Source organism: Oxyura jamaicensis, chromosome 2 (assembly GCF_011077185.1).
Source record: "Oxyura jamaicensis isolate SHBP4307 breed ruddy duck chromosome 2, BPBGC_Ojam_1.0, whole genome shotgun sequence".
NCBI classification, from domain to species: domain Eukaryota; kingdom Metazoa; phylum Chordata; class Aves; order Anseriformes; family Anatidae; genus Oxyura; species Oxyura jamaicensis.
In genome coordinates this window covers 35785471-35802324 of record NC_048894.1, presented here as the reverse complement: position 1 = coordinate 35802324, position 16854 = coordinate 35785471, and the positions used below count along the sequence as shown (strand labels likewise).

General features: G+C 40.7%; 1 protein-coding gene across 1 annotated transcript in view; it reads left to right on the top strand.

Annotated features, from left to right (window-relative positions):
• JAZF1 (JAZF zinc finger 1) overlaps positions 1–16854 on the top strand; it is a 188972-nt gene that overhangs the window by 155404 nt on the left and 16714 nt on the right. Inside the window, exon 3 of the mRNA XM_035316314.1 lies at positions 3025–3221. Within this exon, the coding sequence (XP_035172205.1) occupies positions 3025–3221 (197 nt within the window). The remainder of the gene's footprint in view (positions 1–3024; positions 3222–16854) is intronic.

The following is a 16854-nucleotide window of genomic DNA, read 5'->3' as shown; positions in this document are numbered from 1 at the left end:
CACGTATCTAAAAGCCTGATTTCTTCCTTCTTCCCCTCCCTTTCCCTGTGCACCCCTTACTGTTCCTTCCCCAAGAGCTGTTTTTTCTTAGTTACCTCTCCATAAACGCTATCAGGTCTGGACTCGTGGTCAGTAGAGTCTACACAACTTCCACTCACAGCCTGGGGGTTGCGAGCAGTCGCAAAATGTGGGGTTTCCCTGGAGCCGAAGTGGATATAGGGATTCATATGAATTTACGCTGTTGCTTGAGGTCCAGAGAAGGAACCAGACTTCCTCGTCTCACCATGTTGCAGATTCTGTGCCTGTGAGCCCCAGGTTGACCTAATGACAATGCTGGCAATGCTGGTTCTTACCAGTGCATCACAGCTCTTTGTCATTTCACATGCAGTCAGTGCAGTACTGCGGCCTGCAGTCCGGGGGCTGCTCCTGTGGATGACGGCTGGATATAACCGTGACCCCTGCGACTGGCATGGCAGTATTCCCTCTGCCTCCCTTCCCTCGGGCCTGCTGCTAACTTACATCTCCTCCTCCTGTGTTGGATTTGGGACATTGATCAGGGCTTGCTTCCATGTCTTCTCTCAGGACAAGACATGTTGAGTCACACGACAGGCCGTTCGGTCACGCAGCAGGTAGAGTTGTCAAGTGACAAGAATTTGGTGGAGGGCTGGGTTAGCCCCTGCTAGCCACCAAGCACCTGCAGAGCTGCTCACTCACTGAGCCCCTGCCTGACCCCCAGCCCCAGCAGGATGGGGAGAAAACAGGAGGAGCAGGAGACAGAAACTCTTGGCTTGAAAGAAAGAGAGGGAGATGATTTACCAAGTACCGTCACAAGCAAAACAGACTCACCTTGGGAGAATTAAACTTAATTTATTGCCAACTAGCAGAAATATTTAACTCCCGATTCAGGTATTGGCTATTAAGAATCAAAAGACAAGCACTAAAACATTTGGGGAGGGGAGCCACTTTTCATCCCCATCTCCCAGGCTTCGCTTCACTCGCAGGCTCACTTCACATCATGCCCCTCTTGTGCCTGCCTTTCTGGTCCCCATGGCACAGCTTCGCTCAGATACCTCTTCTCCCATCTTGTCACCACTGATGGTCATGCTCACTCCCTTCAGTGAGGCCACAAGTGGGACTGGGGTCAGGATGTTGTGGTTTCCCTATGCTGCTCCTTGTTCCACACCATTTTCCTGTGCTCTGATGTTGGATGTCCACAGGCTGCAGTCCCTTCAGGGCTGTGCTTGGTCTCCACCCAGGAGCACCTCATCTCCCACTCCTCTGACCTTCTCATTCCCTCTGTTTCCCCCTTTCTCTCCCTCCAGTATTTCCTACCTTAAATAAGCTTTCACAGAGGTGTCACCACGTTTGCTGCTGGGCTCGGCTGTGTCTTGCAGTGGGTCTGTGCTGGGGCTGGCTGGAGTGAGCTGTGTCCAGCACAGGGTGGCCTCCAAGCTCTTCTCACAGAGGTCCCCAGCACCTCACCCTGCTACCAAAACTGCCACCTACACCCAGTACAGCAACTCAACATCTTTGTTAGTTCCTCTGCGGATGTGTACTCTGCTGCTGTTTCCATCCCTGGGCCTGCCTCATTCTCTTTCTTAGGCTCCTCTGAGGAGAGTGTGACTATTGAAAGAAAGCCAGGTTGTCCTTACTTAGTCCAATACAAATAATTGCTGGTAATTTTTGTCATCTGTTTCCGTAGTGGATTGCAAATATGAGTTTCTGGGTGACAGCTGGCTCCAAGGTGACTGCAGCATACAGGCAGCACACAATTCTCACTTACCTGAATAATGCCTTCACCATTTGCCGAGGACGCAAGAGCTCAACATTTAAACCTGGTGTCTTGGCTAAAACCTGGCTTATTCTGTCTAACCGAAGTCAGACAAATGTCTGGTTGGTACCTTAAGCATAATTCAGTATCACGTACTATTGTGTATTGTATTATTTACTGACAGGCATAGTTTATACCTTAGCATGAAATACAGAAGACCGTATAGAAAAGGTGATTTACTCCAGGCTGTCTTTTTAGGAATCCTTCAAGATGGCTCCTTGTGTGGTGGAAGTGAAAGAAAGGAAGGATTAAACAATCACTGGAACCCTTGGTGCATGATCTCTAATTGCAGAGGTCATTTGGGGGATCCCCAGTTCTTTCAAGTGAGGTTTAACAGAGGTGCCAGTAGTGATGCTTTGATGCTTTATCAGCATCGGATGTTGTGGTGTAACTGTGTGTAGGCACTTTCACTTAGAATAAAAGTGGCATTTTTCTTCCAGCTGTTCTTTTTTGGAAGGAATCAGAATAAAAGTGGAAAAAATATTTTTGTTCCAAGTGAGACATCCCATGCATAAAGTTGCACTGCTGGAATTAGGGTACTACTAGCATACACCTTGCATTGTGCTGGTGGAATTTCCTCTTAGCACCCCACAGAGAGGAACCTTGAGTTGCATTAGGCGTTCAGCAGCATGTACCAAAGCTCTACACAGAGGTCTAACTTGGTTTTCAAGAGATGGGAACTCCCGTTTGAGGAATTACAATTTAATTGTACATGTTTTATATCAGGCAGCACTCTTAGGAAAAACAAAATGTGATTACCCAAAGTTGGAAATGATGTACACAATGTAATTCCTAATACCGTTTTACCTTCCTACTCAATATGTTTGCCCCTAACATTTGTCTCCACTAGAGCTACTCAGCTACTTTTTAATGGAAGGATTAAGTGTAGTTAGTGTAATGTGTGCAATGCTGATCTTTGGTTGGAGTTTTTAAAAGTTTGTGCATGATGCAAATGTTTAAAGTAAATTGTATCAAAATCAGAAACAAATGCCCCAGATCCTGAACTCCATGTGGATAAAGTTGATAGAGAGGTTTGTATTCTTGAAATCTCTCTGTATTGTGGAGGAACTTGTGGCTGAGTTGAAGCTCCATTTTGCTACAGAAAGCAAAATACTCTTATTTTTTTCTTGACCTATAGCTTGTGTGCTGATAGTGTTTCAAGCCTCTCATCTTCATGATTGTCCTTGTTCTAGATTTATGACTGATGCAGCTCGACGTGAGCAGGAATCTTTGAAGAAAAAGATTCAGCCAAAACTCTCTTTGACTTTGTCAAGCACAGTATCTCGTGGGAATGTATCTACTCCACCTCGCCACAGCAGTGGAAGCCTTACTCCTCCAGTTACCCCTCCAATCACTCCTTCCTCTTCGTTTCGTAGTAGTACTCCTACAGGTAAGCATATACTGTGTTGTTTATCCCCACAGCAGCTAGCGTTTTTTTCTGTGTGGCTTTTGGAGAACAGCAGATGTACTGAGGCATCAGGAAGAACCCCTGAAAGTAAAACAGAAAAGCTTTAGGCTTTGAGAGGGCTGAATTCATAGATAATTTTTCTCACCCAGACTAAAGAATAGCTAAGTGCTGAACACTCTGCCGTCTTCTCTTTATTGGAGGTATTAACATATTTCATCTACTGAGTAGTGGGTGATTTCCATGAATTGTTTATTAGCATCTTTTGCAGTTTTGGTTGAAATTAGCCAGCAGAATGAAAAATTATCATGGACAGACTTACAGTAATGTTCAGTTGTTGTCTTTGTGTAGACATGACATCCTTTAAGAAACAAAGTTTAAAAAAGAAAAGAAAAGAAAAGAAAAGAAAAGAAAAGAAAAGAAAAGAAAAAGCAATATATGAAAAAAGTGACCAGTGTTTTCTTCAAAACCAAGTCTTCCTCTGGTTCTCCCAGTTATTAAAATTCCAAGAACTAAAGAAACTAAAATTTGCTTTCAGTGTTAAACCAGATCTTGTAGCCCAAGTCATTCTGGCTTACGTTAGGTAGAGATCTTGTCAGGCAGTGGTGATACACTTCAGGTTAAATAACTTATTTTTTCTTCTAAAAAGATAGACACATTTATCTATGCTATTTTGTAATAAATAGGCTCAACATATTCTTCTTACTAGGAAATAGCATGAGCATCCCTGCCTTGATAAACTGCCTTGCCATGTGTTTTGCATAAGCTAGTTAACATTTTGGTATTAATGATTAAGTGGAAAAGTTGTAGTTGAGACACTCTGGAAGTTCTGAAACTAATCTTTTGTTCAGTATGTCCCTGGGGTATGAAAAAGGGAAACATGTTGAGTACAGTTAAATGATGAAGTCCGAATGTAATACAGGAAATTTTAGAAGTAAGAATATGTTAATTATCTCCCAATTGGAATGAACTGATTAAATTCCTTCGCTACAGATGGGAAGGAATTTCTCCTTTCCTTTGCTTTTCGTTCAGCTCTTACTGAGCAGCTGAATTTATGATGTGGTTAGGTAATATGACTTCGCACATTTATCAGTAACATTGGTTAACTATATGATCTTTGAAATACACTCCATCAAACACGAAAGAAAAAAAAGTCTACTAAAAAAATCTATTTTTATTATTTATATATTTTTTCAAACTTTTAAAGTTATTCAGAATGTTGTTTTACCTGTAGTTAGGAGAATAAGCTTGTTTTGGCCAAGTGAGTTTCTGGATTAACTGAGTCCTGCTTGCCAAGTTATAAATAATACCAGCTTCCACTTTCTGCATCCTTTGTTCCAATTTCCCCCTTGGAGCCATATTACAAGGTTAGGATTTGGAATACCCTGGTAGCAAAAACCACATATAAAATAGATACTCTTTCTTGGAGGTTTTTTGTTTTTTTTTTAATTAGCTATCAACTGAGTTATATTTCAGCAGCCTTAGCCCGGAATTTCCATTTTTGCCATCTTTAAAGTTTTTCTGGAGCTAAAATAGTAAGATTTGAGATTTTTCTGATAACTATAGATTTTTTTTCCCAGTGTTGGCTTGGTGCAGGAGTTTGTTCTCAGTGATGGTTATAACGTTACATATATATACGTACAGCCTGCTCTAAGTGTCCCTGGTTGAGCAGGGGTGTTGGACCAGATGACCTCCAGAGGTTCCTTCCAGCCCTAACCATTCGGTGCTTCTGTGATACGTAGGTCAGGTGCTTGGTCCTTTGTTGGCTGAGTTTCTCTCTCTCCTCCTCCCTGTGCAGTGCCTGCAGAGGGAGCCCAGGAAGGCAAGCAGACTAATTCTAGATAAGGAGTTCACATGTCTGTTGTTGGCTGGTGTGAATTTTTTCCCTTGAGTGCAAATACACGCAATCAGCTAGCAAGGTGATAAAGCCAAGGATAGCTAGGCAAGATCCATTCCAGGGCGACAAAGTATGTAAATCATCCTGCACTCCAGCCTCTCAGTTCCTATGCAACCTTCAAGCCCCACACTGCATCCAGTGCAAATGGAGAACATTTCTGCGTTCCTTCTGTGCAATCCTGTTTGATTTGTTCTCTTAGCAAATCTTGTTAACTCATCTTTGAATACAGGTAAACATGGGTTCTGGTGAGTTCAGACAACAAAGAGGATGTTCTTCCTTAGTCTGACAGTGCGTTGTCTGGGTTGGTGTTAGCTGGTATAATCCAAATACAATCATTGTTCTCCTCATCCTTCAGACCTGTACTTTAGTATCCTCCATTCGGGTTTGCTGCTTGTCTTGGCTTTGCTAGATGTGGTGGTAGTCTTGTCTTGGATGAAGCTGTCTGAATCTGTCATCTCTGTCTGTGTCCTTACAGCTAAGTCCTGCCGTTGCCTGATGCTGTCAAGCTGCTGTTGTCATCTCTCAGCAAAGCTGAATATATTTCATATAATGATCTCCCATCCACATATCGACCAGACTAGAACCCACTTGACTTATGAAACTTGATAAGAAACAGTTCAAGGTGGCTTGGCTGCAGAGAATGTTTAAGTTTAGCAGTAAAAATCTATGCCAAAGGACTAGGGGCCAAATTCGCAGACAGAGCTGAGCAGCTTCCAATCTGACACACACACATGCTGCAAATGTTGCATGCATATGTACAGCACCTTCTTCTGTATAAATGGGATTATTCACGCAGAGGCAGAAATATTCAGCAAAGAAGTGTGCTCTTGAAGGCTCTTCCCAGGTAATGAGGTAGACACGTATTTATCTGCAAGCTCTGTATGTGTTAGTCCCCTGAAATGGCCCATTTGTGGTTTTGGTGGGAAGTAGAAATGCAGCAGTTAATTTTCTATACCTCCCCTCTGTTCCCTCAGGGGTGACTGGCATGTGCTCTCTGCTTACATTTGGCTTTTTGTTCCCTCTCCTATAACAAGTTTTCTCTTCTTCTGAAGCCCCACATCCTCTAATAATTGCCTAACGTTCACTTTAAGAAATTTCTTCCATTTTTTGTTGCAACAATAGTGTCTCCCAGGAGACGTCGTTTAGTAGGCTTAAAGCTCTTGTTAGGATTCGCGGGCAGGATTTAGTGAAAGAAATGGCTTCCATCAGTAATAGACTCCTTAGGGTGCGAGGGAAATACAGCTAAGTAGCAGCAGCACATAGCTTATTTTGGAAAGGCATTAACATTCTGCAAACATTGGAATATCTCTTTATTTAAGAAGCTCTCAATTAAGTCACCAAAACTTGTGTTGCCTTTATTTTTAAATGTCAATTTTAAAGCCGCAAAGCTAATGAAGTCTAGTTATGGATAAAAACGGGGCTGGCATTGCATCTTTAACATACGCTGTTAATTTCTTAAACATTTTTATACATCTGTGTGTCTCACAGATGAAATTTCCAACCCTAATTTCCTGGCTTTTGAGCGTAAGTTAGAGCATTGACATGCCTTTGAAACTGTGATATCTGTTCATACTGAAGAGCTTTAGAAAAGATTCAATGATAGCGACTTTTCGGTAATTCATTATAAAAAAATAACCTGGTCCCGATTTTAGTTACAAAAGTAATTCATAGTAATGAGTCTCAGACTTATAAAATAAAATAAAGCCACTTTTGCATTGAAGAAGTGCCAAAAATCAGAACTCATCTGAAACCACTGTTTTGTGTTTGTTTGTTTTTGTTCTGTATGATTTTCATCTCCATGAAAACTTTTTTTTTCTTTTTTTCTTAATGATTCCAGGCCTGGGATTCTAGATTTAAGCCTGGAGTGAATTTTTGGCCTTCTTATAAATCTTCAAGAAAGGGTTTAACACTACCGACTGGCATTTTAATGGTTCAACCCTAAGTCTTGTCCCCTTCACCCCTACATCCCCCCCAGAAAAAAGGCTGGAATATCTGAAAACCTCATAATTGGCATTGCATTTTGCTCCGAAGAAATTGGCTCTCAGACCTCCTTTCCTGTTTATTTTGATTTTAATAGATTACAAGGTATAACATTTATGCACTTTTAATAGGTTTATAAACCTACTTACTGCCTGATCACGTTGGGCAGCTGATGGCAGCGAGTCCTGGCAGCCAGCGCCGAGGATGCTGTGGTTGGCTGCAATAGCTGCAGCCGTCTGTCAGTCCTTCCACTTGTAAAGGAGATGAAAGGGCGAAGTTCTCCTGGGTGGTCAGAGCTGACCCTAGGAGAGAGTTGGCAAGGCCCATTTTGATTTGCAGCTGTCATTTAAATAGCTGCCTAACTATTGGTTTGTCTTATTAATTAGGATAAATGCCTTTCTGGGGAGTCGTATATGTGCAGTCCTTGTTGATTGACTGCATGAGGAAGGTTTTACTTTTCTAGACTATGGCCAGCTTCTCTGAAATTTGCACTAGCCCAACCTCAGTATTTACAAAAATGACCTGATTTCCCACCCACAGAAATCTTCTAACTTTTCAACCTCCTCCTTCTCTTTTTCTCTTTTTCTTTCTTTCTGTTTTTTTTTAATGCAACACGAAATCAATAATTATTTTTATTTTGGTGGAAAAAACACTTTGTAGAATTACCTTTAACGTTTAACAAATCTAAGATATAAAGAGAGATGCTACAATCAAATATGTCTGAAGATGCAAAACAGAAATATTTTTAGACATAAAGGAAAAGAAAACTCTGAGGCTTTCATGTTAGTGCTGTTCATGTAGAAACCCTTATATTTACCATCTGAGGGTATTCAACGCTGCTTTGTAGCTTTGTCAGTAATCCTAAAACTGCACCGTTTCAGCCAGTTAGAACATACCGTGTGAAATGGGCTTCTTTTTTTTTTTTCTAATAAATCCTACCAGTGGTGAACCATGCCTTTCTATAATATGGTACATGACTTAAAGACAGGAAGTGAAATGTAATATATTTTCAGTCAAAAAAAGAAAAAGCCAGACCTCAGCTAGCGTGGCCTGTTGTAATTAAAAGTAATTTTGATACCCATCATGACCTAATTCTTAAATCTGTACAATGGTTTCAAATATCTTTGGTTTTGTTGTAGATTTAGTTTCAGGTGAATCGTTCCCAACTTACACCGTTACGGAATATCTTCTGAGATTAAAATCATGTATAAGCTTCTATGCAATAAAGTTAATAGACTCTTACAACTCAGACCATTAATCTTTCCTCTTATTCAGATGGATTTGCTTCAGTATTCAAATGCAACTCCTGGCCAAACAGTGACCAAAAAATTACAGCTTCCTTCCCGTGTTAACGAGCGTGGCTACTGATGAAATAATTTAGAGCTTCATTGTTCCCTCTATGGGTGACTAATTTAAAGGAGAGGAAACTATGTTACAATTTAGGATCTCCTTTCGCCTCTCTTCAAAGGCAACTGGGACTCAGAAATGAATCTGTAAGGATCCACCTTGCTTCTGGTCCAGCAGGCACTCATCTGTTTTGGGAGCTTTGGTCTGGGGAAGATTGCAAAGCAGTGTGTGGCAATCTGGGGGTTTTCCCAGTAAGCCTGATTAACTCCAGTAATATTATCTCAGTGACGTGAGATATTACGTGTACAATTCGCCTGTATAGCATTTTCCTCCTTGGATAACTCATGAAGGAATCCCAAGGGCCTTCTCTTGAACCTGTTCATTTTCTTTTTTGAGAATGCAGAAGTTAAAAGCAAGCCACCCATTGTTTGCTGGGAATGGCAATCAAAAACACAACAGTAACCAGCGCTGGAACTGGGCACCGAAACAGAGCGAGACACGCCAGAAACTAATATGGTTTAGATTCTAAATGTGTGTTTAATTTTTGTTACTCGAAGTTGTTTGAAAAATACGTTGTCTTTTTGTAATGCAAAAGCTCATTCCTCTTCATAGGTATCAAAGCAACTAACATTTAGTACAGTTTCCATATGTTATGCTCTCAACAATGAAGTAATCATATGGCACAGGCAGCTGTTGTGCAGAGTGCCGTAACAGCACGTGAAACAGAGCCCAGCAAAGAAAGGGATCTGCGCAGCTAAGCTACTTTGTGAGTTTCAAGTGGACAGTAGAAATGTAAAATAACTGGGTTCCTCCCCCTAGAATGAATTGAGAACCGAAAGGAGGAGGAATTCAGTGTTGGAACCTTTTTCTGTTTATGGCTGTCCTATCAATGTGTAGCCAAATGAATCTCCAAGGAGCAGAACTGCTATTTATATCAGGATCTCTTTAGTTTCTGTCAGCAGGTGGTTTTTCTGAGCTCCATGTTAGGGTGAATCAGAGTAGACTGTGAACCATTAAATCCACTATTCATTTGATAATCTGCAACAGCTTTTTCTTTGAGCCATGCAGATTGGCTCGCTACTGATATTTGTAGAGGGAGCTTGCTCTTTTGTGGTCTGCTGCATTTTTTAAGGACAGTATGCTGCAAAATATTCCACGATTAAGATTTTATATGTGCTTGAAATCAGCTTTGGGAATCAGGACAATCAAGTTGATGGGTAGTTTGGTTTTTGTTTTGTTTTATTTTTAAAATCATGCTACAAATTCAGCTCCTAAACGCTTAAGCACAGGATTAGTGATAAGCAACAGACTGCTCACTGAGCAGGTAAATGCCTAACTCTGAGCATTTAACAAGCATTTTGTCAAAGCAGAATCAAGTCTCCTGCACTTTGCAGACTTGCAAACTCAAAAATTTATATAAGCATAACAACCTAACTTTAGCCATGCTAGCCGTGCACTTGAAATCTTCACCTGAATTAGCGTCTTTGAAATGCTCAGGTTTAACTATTACACCTTACGTTAATGCATTATAGTATCATGCAGCTGTAATTGAAAAAAATAATGAAAAGTAGAAATATGAGATCAAATCCCAGGGCTCTTTTATTAAATTGTCACTGAGAAGCGGGTTGAGTGCTACATTTTTGTGTGTATGACTTATGGGGTGTCTAGCGTAGTAAAGCACGAGCCAACCAAGTTCTACTGTAACTTGAAAAAACAAGCTTTCAGATGTCTGAGGAACCATCTCATTAGTTGTTGAGATTGACAGAGGTTTCTACTTGCTTAATTGCTCGTTCTGAAGACTGAAGAACTTGTATGGTATGTTTTTATTAAAAAATTAGATATATAGACCCACTCTTGTATAAACAGAAAGAGCAAATAACTAAGCCATGCTTCGCAAAATGAAGACCAGACCAAATTCTGTTCTCTAGCATAATGGAAGTTTGTGTGAATGCGTTCGGTATTTCAGGCCTGCAAAGGACGATAAAATATATGATAAAATACCTTGAGGCAACTGCATTGTGGTCTGTGGCAAAGCTTCCCTCCAAGGGACTCCACTGGTGCCAAGATTTCACATTTTCTGTGCAGATGACGAAAGAGAACTTTGTTTATAATTATTGGAACCAAAATGGTTCCATCTAATTGCAGGTTTGGGGGCCTATATTAGTCCTGCACGCTAATTAATATATACATGTGTTTGCCCAGCATTTAGCAGTCTGAGGCGTCTATTCTAACAGAGCGTTATGGGTGTTCTTGTAAAAAGTAAATGCATAAATAATAATTAAAAAAAATAATGAGGGGCATTGTGCAAAACAGTTGATCTACATATGAGTTGACTATATGTGTGTGTTGAGAGTTGGTATGAGATTTTAGCACAAGCTTTTGGCTGAGGTCGCGCCTGAGCATGAATAATAAGTAAAATCTGGGGTAGTTTCTAGTTTCTGCCTCAAGGAATAAAGCTATGGTGGGAGGTTTCCAATAACAATGAAAAATAATAAGTAAAAGTGCAATTATTTCCTATAGGCATTTTCTTAGCACAGGTGGGACTTGTTCCCAGCAACAGCTATAAAGGTGTAATTTTTCAGAGCTTGATGCCACATTTCCCTGACTTCTAGGCAGCCAGGCTTTAACCTTGTCCATATCCAACTCTTTCTTCACACAGAGCGAAAAATGCACAAGTGTCCATCGCTGTGTTTGTTTGCCTGAGTACTTCAGAAATGGATCTGTCTTTCCAGCAGTCACCTGCTGTCAAATGGCCATACAGGTCCATTAAAGAGGCAAGAATGTCTTATCTTGGTTACTCACTGGCAAAAGCACACCAAAACATACATATATATATGTACATACATACATATTTTCAGGACATAGGATTTTGGCTTGGAGGATCTCTGAAGCAAAGGTGATTTTGTATCGCATGCACAGCACCGGTGCTTTTGTCGTGTGCTTGGGGATGACTGCATGGCAAACAATAATTAATAACTCATCTTAAAGCCCCAGATCAAGCAGCTTCAAATTGCCATGAAGGCCGAGAACACTGTCTTCACCAAATCTGCACAAATATCTTGATGTCCTCTCACAGTGACCACCAAAGCGACTGGAGTTACAGGACTGCTCTAACTCTTGCTGCTCCTGTTTCCTAGGAGAAATTTCTACAAATTCCAATTTCTGTTGAAATTCTCATGGAATTCTAAGAAAGCAGTGGCAGTAGGTAAAAGTAACTTCCAGTGACAGATGAATTTCTCATCCCTATCACCAAAGATAAGCAACAACATCCAGCGAGATTGCGGAGGGAACTCCGGCAACAAGGTGTTGCAGAGGGTCAGGAGTCAGGGTGGGAAGTAGGCTAGGTGTGCAGAAAGGAAAGGAGATTTGCCTAAAAATACAGACAGGAAAAAAGTTTATGGTATTTAATGAAATGTAGCTGTGTGATTACCTGGGGACCTGCTCTGCAGTTTGGCTGGACCCTAAAAAGAAGGATGAGAGCTGGCCCGGGCCTGATGGCTATTTTTCTTACCAGAGTACCAAGGAGGCTTACCCATGTGTTGTTGATTTTGTTTTTTATTGTCTCTCAGGCAAAACTGGAGTCTTTAACCACTCTGCAATCCACAGCCGCCGTGTGCCTTACGTGAGTTAACTGGTTTGGTTTACAGTGAGCTTGGAACTCCGCAAAGGTGGCTCCTTTCAGCTGAGGATGGCCCAGGTGAAAGAGGAGTGTTGGAGAAGTGTTTGCAAGGAGGAAGAGGGGAAGGTTTCTGCAGCACAGCAGTGTCTCTGTGACCTGTGGGAAGTTCTAGTCTGGACCAAAAGCTGCAAACTGCCCAGCTGGTGGGCTGCCCTGAGCTTGTTCTTCTGCAGAAGGCAGATCCGTCGCTGATGTTTTGGCTGGAGGGTCTATCTGCTGCTTCACTATTTCTCCCTCTGCAAGTGCTTGGTGAAGGTGACATGTTTTGCTAGCGCAGGGTGAGGAAGCACTCTCTAAACTACTACTTACTTTTTCAGAGATTTGGGATTTTCCCTGATCCCAGGTTGTAACTGTGTAAAGATGGAGCAGGATGATGGGGATTCATTCTCCTGTAACTAAGCTTTATCAGGTTTTCACAGGGACACATGTCACGCTGACCTCCCCTGCTTAGTCCTTTTTTTTTTAACTCCATCCTCAACCAAGTTATAACCCAAGTACAAAAAGGTTTACACTACCTTTGGAAAATCAAATTATTTTAAATAGCTGATGGAGGAAAATAGGGCTGTGCTATTTGGAGAAAATACATTAAGGCTATTTTTTTTTTCATTCTCAACTCTTCTCATAGCTTTCTTCTGCACTTTCTATTCTTCCTTTTTCTGCTTTATGGGTGAATTTCCCTTAAAATTCTGTTAAATTTCTGACTTTTTCTTTAACTTGGCAGGAAAAATGTGTTGCACATAGTTTTCTATAAGAATATGTTCTGGAAAGATTGACTCAGTCTTCGATTTTGAGCTCTCCAAGTAGAACTCTGCATCTTGCTAGAGAAGGTGCATCAAAAATTTCACGTCGCATCCTACTTGTCTCATCTCCCTCACTTTGGGTAGCTTTGCACGTGACCTGTTTGTTGTATTTCCTCTTCCCAGTTTCTTTGGAGCATTCTTGCTTGATACAGACATAAAATGTGCCGGCAAATGTAGAGCTACTGTGCAGTAGATTGGTATTTTAGTTGCACATACCTGTAATTAATTGTATGGGAATTTTCACAGTACTGTCCCTGAGGAACAATTTCATTGAAAAGTAACCATGTTGTCTAGACTATAGCAACTCATAAAGTCATCACGAGTTTTGATTTTTGAGCTACAAAGCAGTAATAGAACCGTGGCTCATAGATTTAAAGTACTTCCAAGCGCAGGAACTGTTTTATAATCCCCATCTTAGTAGTCTAACCTGGCAAACCATTTTTATCAGGGTCAAGAACAGAAAATGTACAATAAGCTGAAAGTGAAGATCATCTCTCTGTTAATTTGTGGTAGGGTTTGGGGTTTGTTTTTGGCATAGAAGTGCCTCCATTGTACATGGATCTTTCTTTCCCCAAGTGTGTAAAATAATTTTTTTTTTTAAAAGCCATAGGTTTTGTAGAATGCATGTTGTCTAAATTTGACTGCCTTTCATGGCTTGTGGCGTAATTGGTTTAATGTAGGAATAGCTTGACACTCAAAAAGGAACTTTGGTGGTTCTGGGTAACAATGACAGCATTCAGGTTTGTGTGTTTACACTGCGAGGGCCAATTGGTGGCAAGGTTTTTTTTTAAAAAAAAAACTATTTAGCTTTATGAATAATATGCTAATTACCTTGAAAATTACTAACTGAAAGCACAAATGTAATTCAGAAAGCTGGAAACAGGAGTTGGGCACAGGGAACTTTTAGGTGCTTATTTAAAATGTGTATCTGTGTATGCATACATAAATACATGAACACATACACGTAGAACACTACACTGCGAGACTGAATGGGATTTATTTGCACCATTCTAGTACAGAAGAGAGTGAACTGAAGAAAACGCTTGAGCTGTACTAGTGCTGTATGTCTGCATACTGGAAGCAGTTAGGATTTTCAAAGTTTTTAGCAGAAAAAAGAAAATCCTACTTACTTAGGCCAGCACTTCAATGTGCTGAAGATGGTGAAACTTAAGCAAATGTTTGAGTTTTCCTTGCACTTTAGCCAAAGCAAATCAGAAGTAGAAAAAAGCAAGGGCTAACGTACCATTTCACACTTGATGACTTAAAACACAGAGAGGTTTATTTCACAGGGGAAACGGTGTATTATGAGTTGATGTTAGCCAGTACGTGATCACCGAAGTGATGTCAAATGCCAGGAAAAACAGTGGTTTAGCTCTCGTATGTTTCCAAGCGAGGTATGGGCTTGCTGACCCCAAAACTAAATATTCTCTTGTCTTAGCAGTCTTTAGCAGTTGTGGCCTTGCAGTGGAGAGACACCACCATAACTCTTGCTGAAGATCAGATCTGATGCTTTCTGCACACTAGCATAGCCGCTGTCTCATGAAGTTTTTCCTAACGTAGTCAGACAGCATCAATCAGAGCAGTTTCCCAACACTTCTGCCTCTAATGCCAAAGGATACAAGAAGCCAAGGAGCAGTGGAAAATAACAACTTGAAAAGTACTTTAATTTCAACCGTAGGGCAGTGATATATCATCTGAAACAACTCACACCTGCTAACATGTGTTCCGTGCACCTGATTGAAACTGTGATAGCTTCAAAGAAAGGTTTGTGACAGCATACCAAAGGTAGTGCAGATTTTATTTTATCAAAAGAAGAGATGGGAGACATGACTCCCTACTGAATGTGTTCTTAAGTTTGGATGTTAAAAATGAATATCTTTCAGAAGAAGAACCTAAGTTTAATTATAAAAAGTTAACATCTCTCTTGTAGATTTTATGTGTAGGCAGGAAGACAAAATCCTCGCTCAGTAACGAACTTAGTCCTTGCTATTGTTTCTGAGTTATTCTGGGTTATCTTTCAAAAGTTACAGAGTTTCTTAAATCCAGGTGGTCAGAGCACTTAAAGGCAGGTAGAACAAAGTGCTAAGTTTATTTTTGTGCAAAATAAATCCTCCCAGCCTTCAGTGCATTGAAGTGGAGAATCTGCTATCGCCTCCCTCGTTGCCAGGCAAGGGTCTGTAATCCTCCCAGGGCATGAAGCTCCTCCTGCCCCAAAAGAGCTTGAAGAGCATCCTCGGGTATCTGCAGCTTCACTACACCGCAGTCCTCCACGGGCAGGCTGCCACGGGAGGGGTTGGCACAATTCAACCCCTTGGTTGCACCAGCTTGGTGCATCCTTTTTGGGGTTGCCCGCTGAGAAATGGGAAGCACCGAGCAGCTGGGGTCGGTGAGGACTGTGTGCCTTGCAGGTTTTATGGCCTGTGCTCTAAGTGGCTGAATGGCTTTTGTGCAGCTGTAAAGCATGTTTAACCTGATGTTATAAAACACGTCTCCAATGCATTTTCATAGCTTCATAAACTGCAGTTCATTTATGTAGGTACTTTTTATTGTAATCCTTTATCTTAAACATGAAACTGTTTCCTGATACTGTTTCTTTTTTTTTCCTCCTTTTTATGAAAAAAGGGGAAAGAAAGAGAAAAGAAAAACTGCCTTTTTGTTATGCATCGGGAGAGCCCTTAATACAGTACCAGTGCCCTGAACTTGCATTTTCGTATCTGTAACCTCAGAGTGCAGGCCTAGCAACTAAAAAGCCAAAATAACATTAATTATGGATGTTCTTCGCTGCGGTTTGTGGAGTATAAGTTTGGAACAGATGTTTGGGGAGGAGAGAAAGGGGGAAGAAGGATGGATTTATTTTTTTTCTCAGCCCCAACTGGTTTTAATTCTTTCTTGAACATTTTGAGACTATCTTTAAACAGTTGCCAGAGTTCAATTAACATCCCGTGACTAAAGGTGGAAAATGTCCTGCTTTGTTTTTCTTCAAACGTATACCTGCTCTTGTGGCTCATGCCACAGCCAGAGAAAGAAAGGATTCCAGCTGGCACAGGTTTTATTACTGCTACATTAATTTACAGGTTAAGCCTTGAGCTGGGAGGGGTCTGCTGGATTGATTTATTTATTTACTTTTTTATTTTCATGATTTTTAAAAAATTGCTATGTAAAACACTGCCGTTTAATTACAGGAAGCTTATGCTCTCTTTTGGTGAGCATTTACTAGCTTATTCTTGTTTATATGAAGTTGTAGAAATCTACATTTAAAATATGTTTAAACTCGAGATTGTGTTCTTGGGTTTATCGTGTTTTTCCTGTACTACGTATAAACAGAAGATTGTACATTATTGAAAGCCCTTTTTTGTGGAAAACAGGATTGGGAAAAAAAGGTTTATATAAGAATGCAAAATAACTTCCCGAGACTATTGGCGCAGTGTGACCATAAAACCTCAACAGCACATTGTGCAGTGACATTACAACAATTTGCTTTAGCACCTCTGCAGCGGTTTTCAGAAAGCCCTGTTCTCCAAAACACATGCCACGGTATCAGTTGACTGTTTTTGCCAGAGTTGGTTCTTTACATGCATGTTTTTGTGATTAGTTGCTGTTTCACTGCTAATTGAAAATAGATATTTTTTTTTATTCAGCTTGTTGCATGTATGTTTTATTTGCATTTATACATCCAGTAAGTTACAGCGTATCTGTTTATAGGGGTGTGCAAACTGCTCGTAATGGATTTATAATCTCTGGGTTGGGATTTTCTGTGTTTTACTTTCAAAGAGTGCCCTTTGGTATGCGTGTATCGACACATTTATACAAAGACAGATATCCACCTTACCCCTATATTGGCTCTAGCAGATTTTTTTTAACCCAAGCTTGATAACCTTTGGGGTTTTTTTGTAGCCCAGAAAGCTGAACAGATCT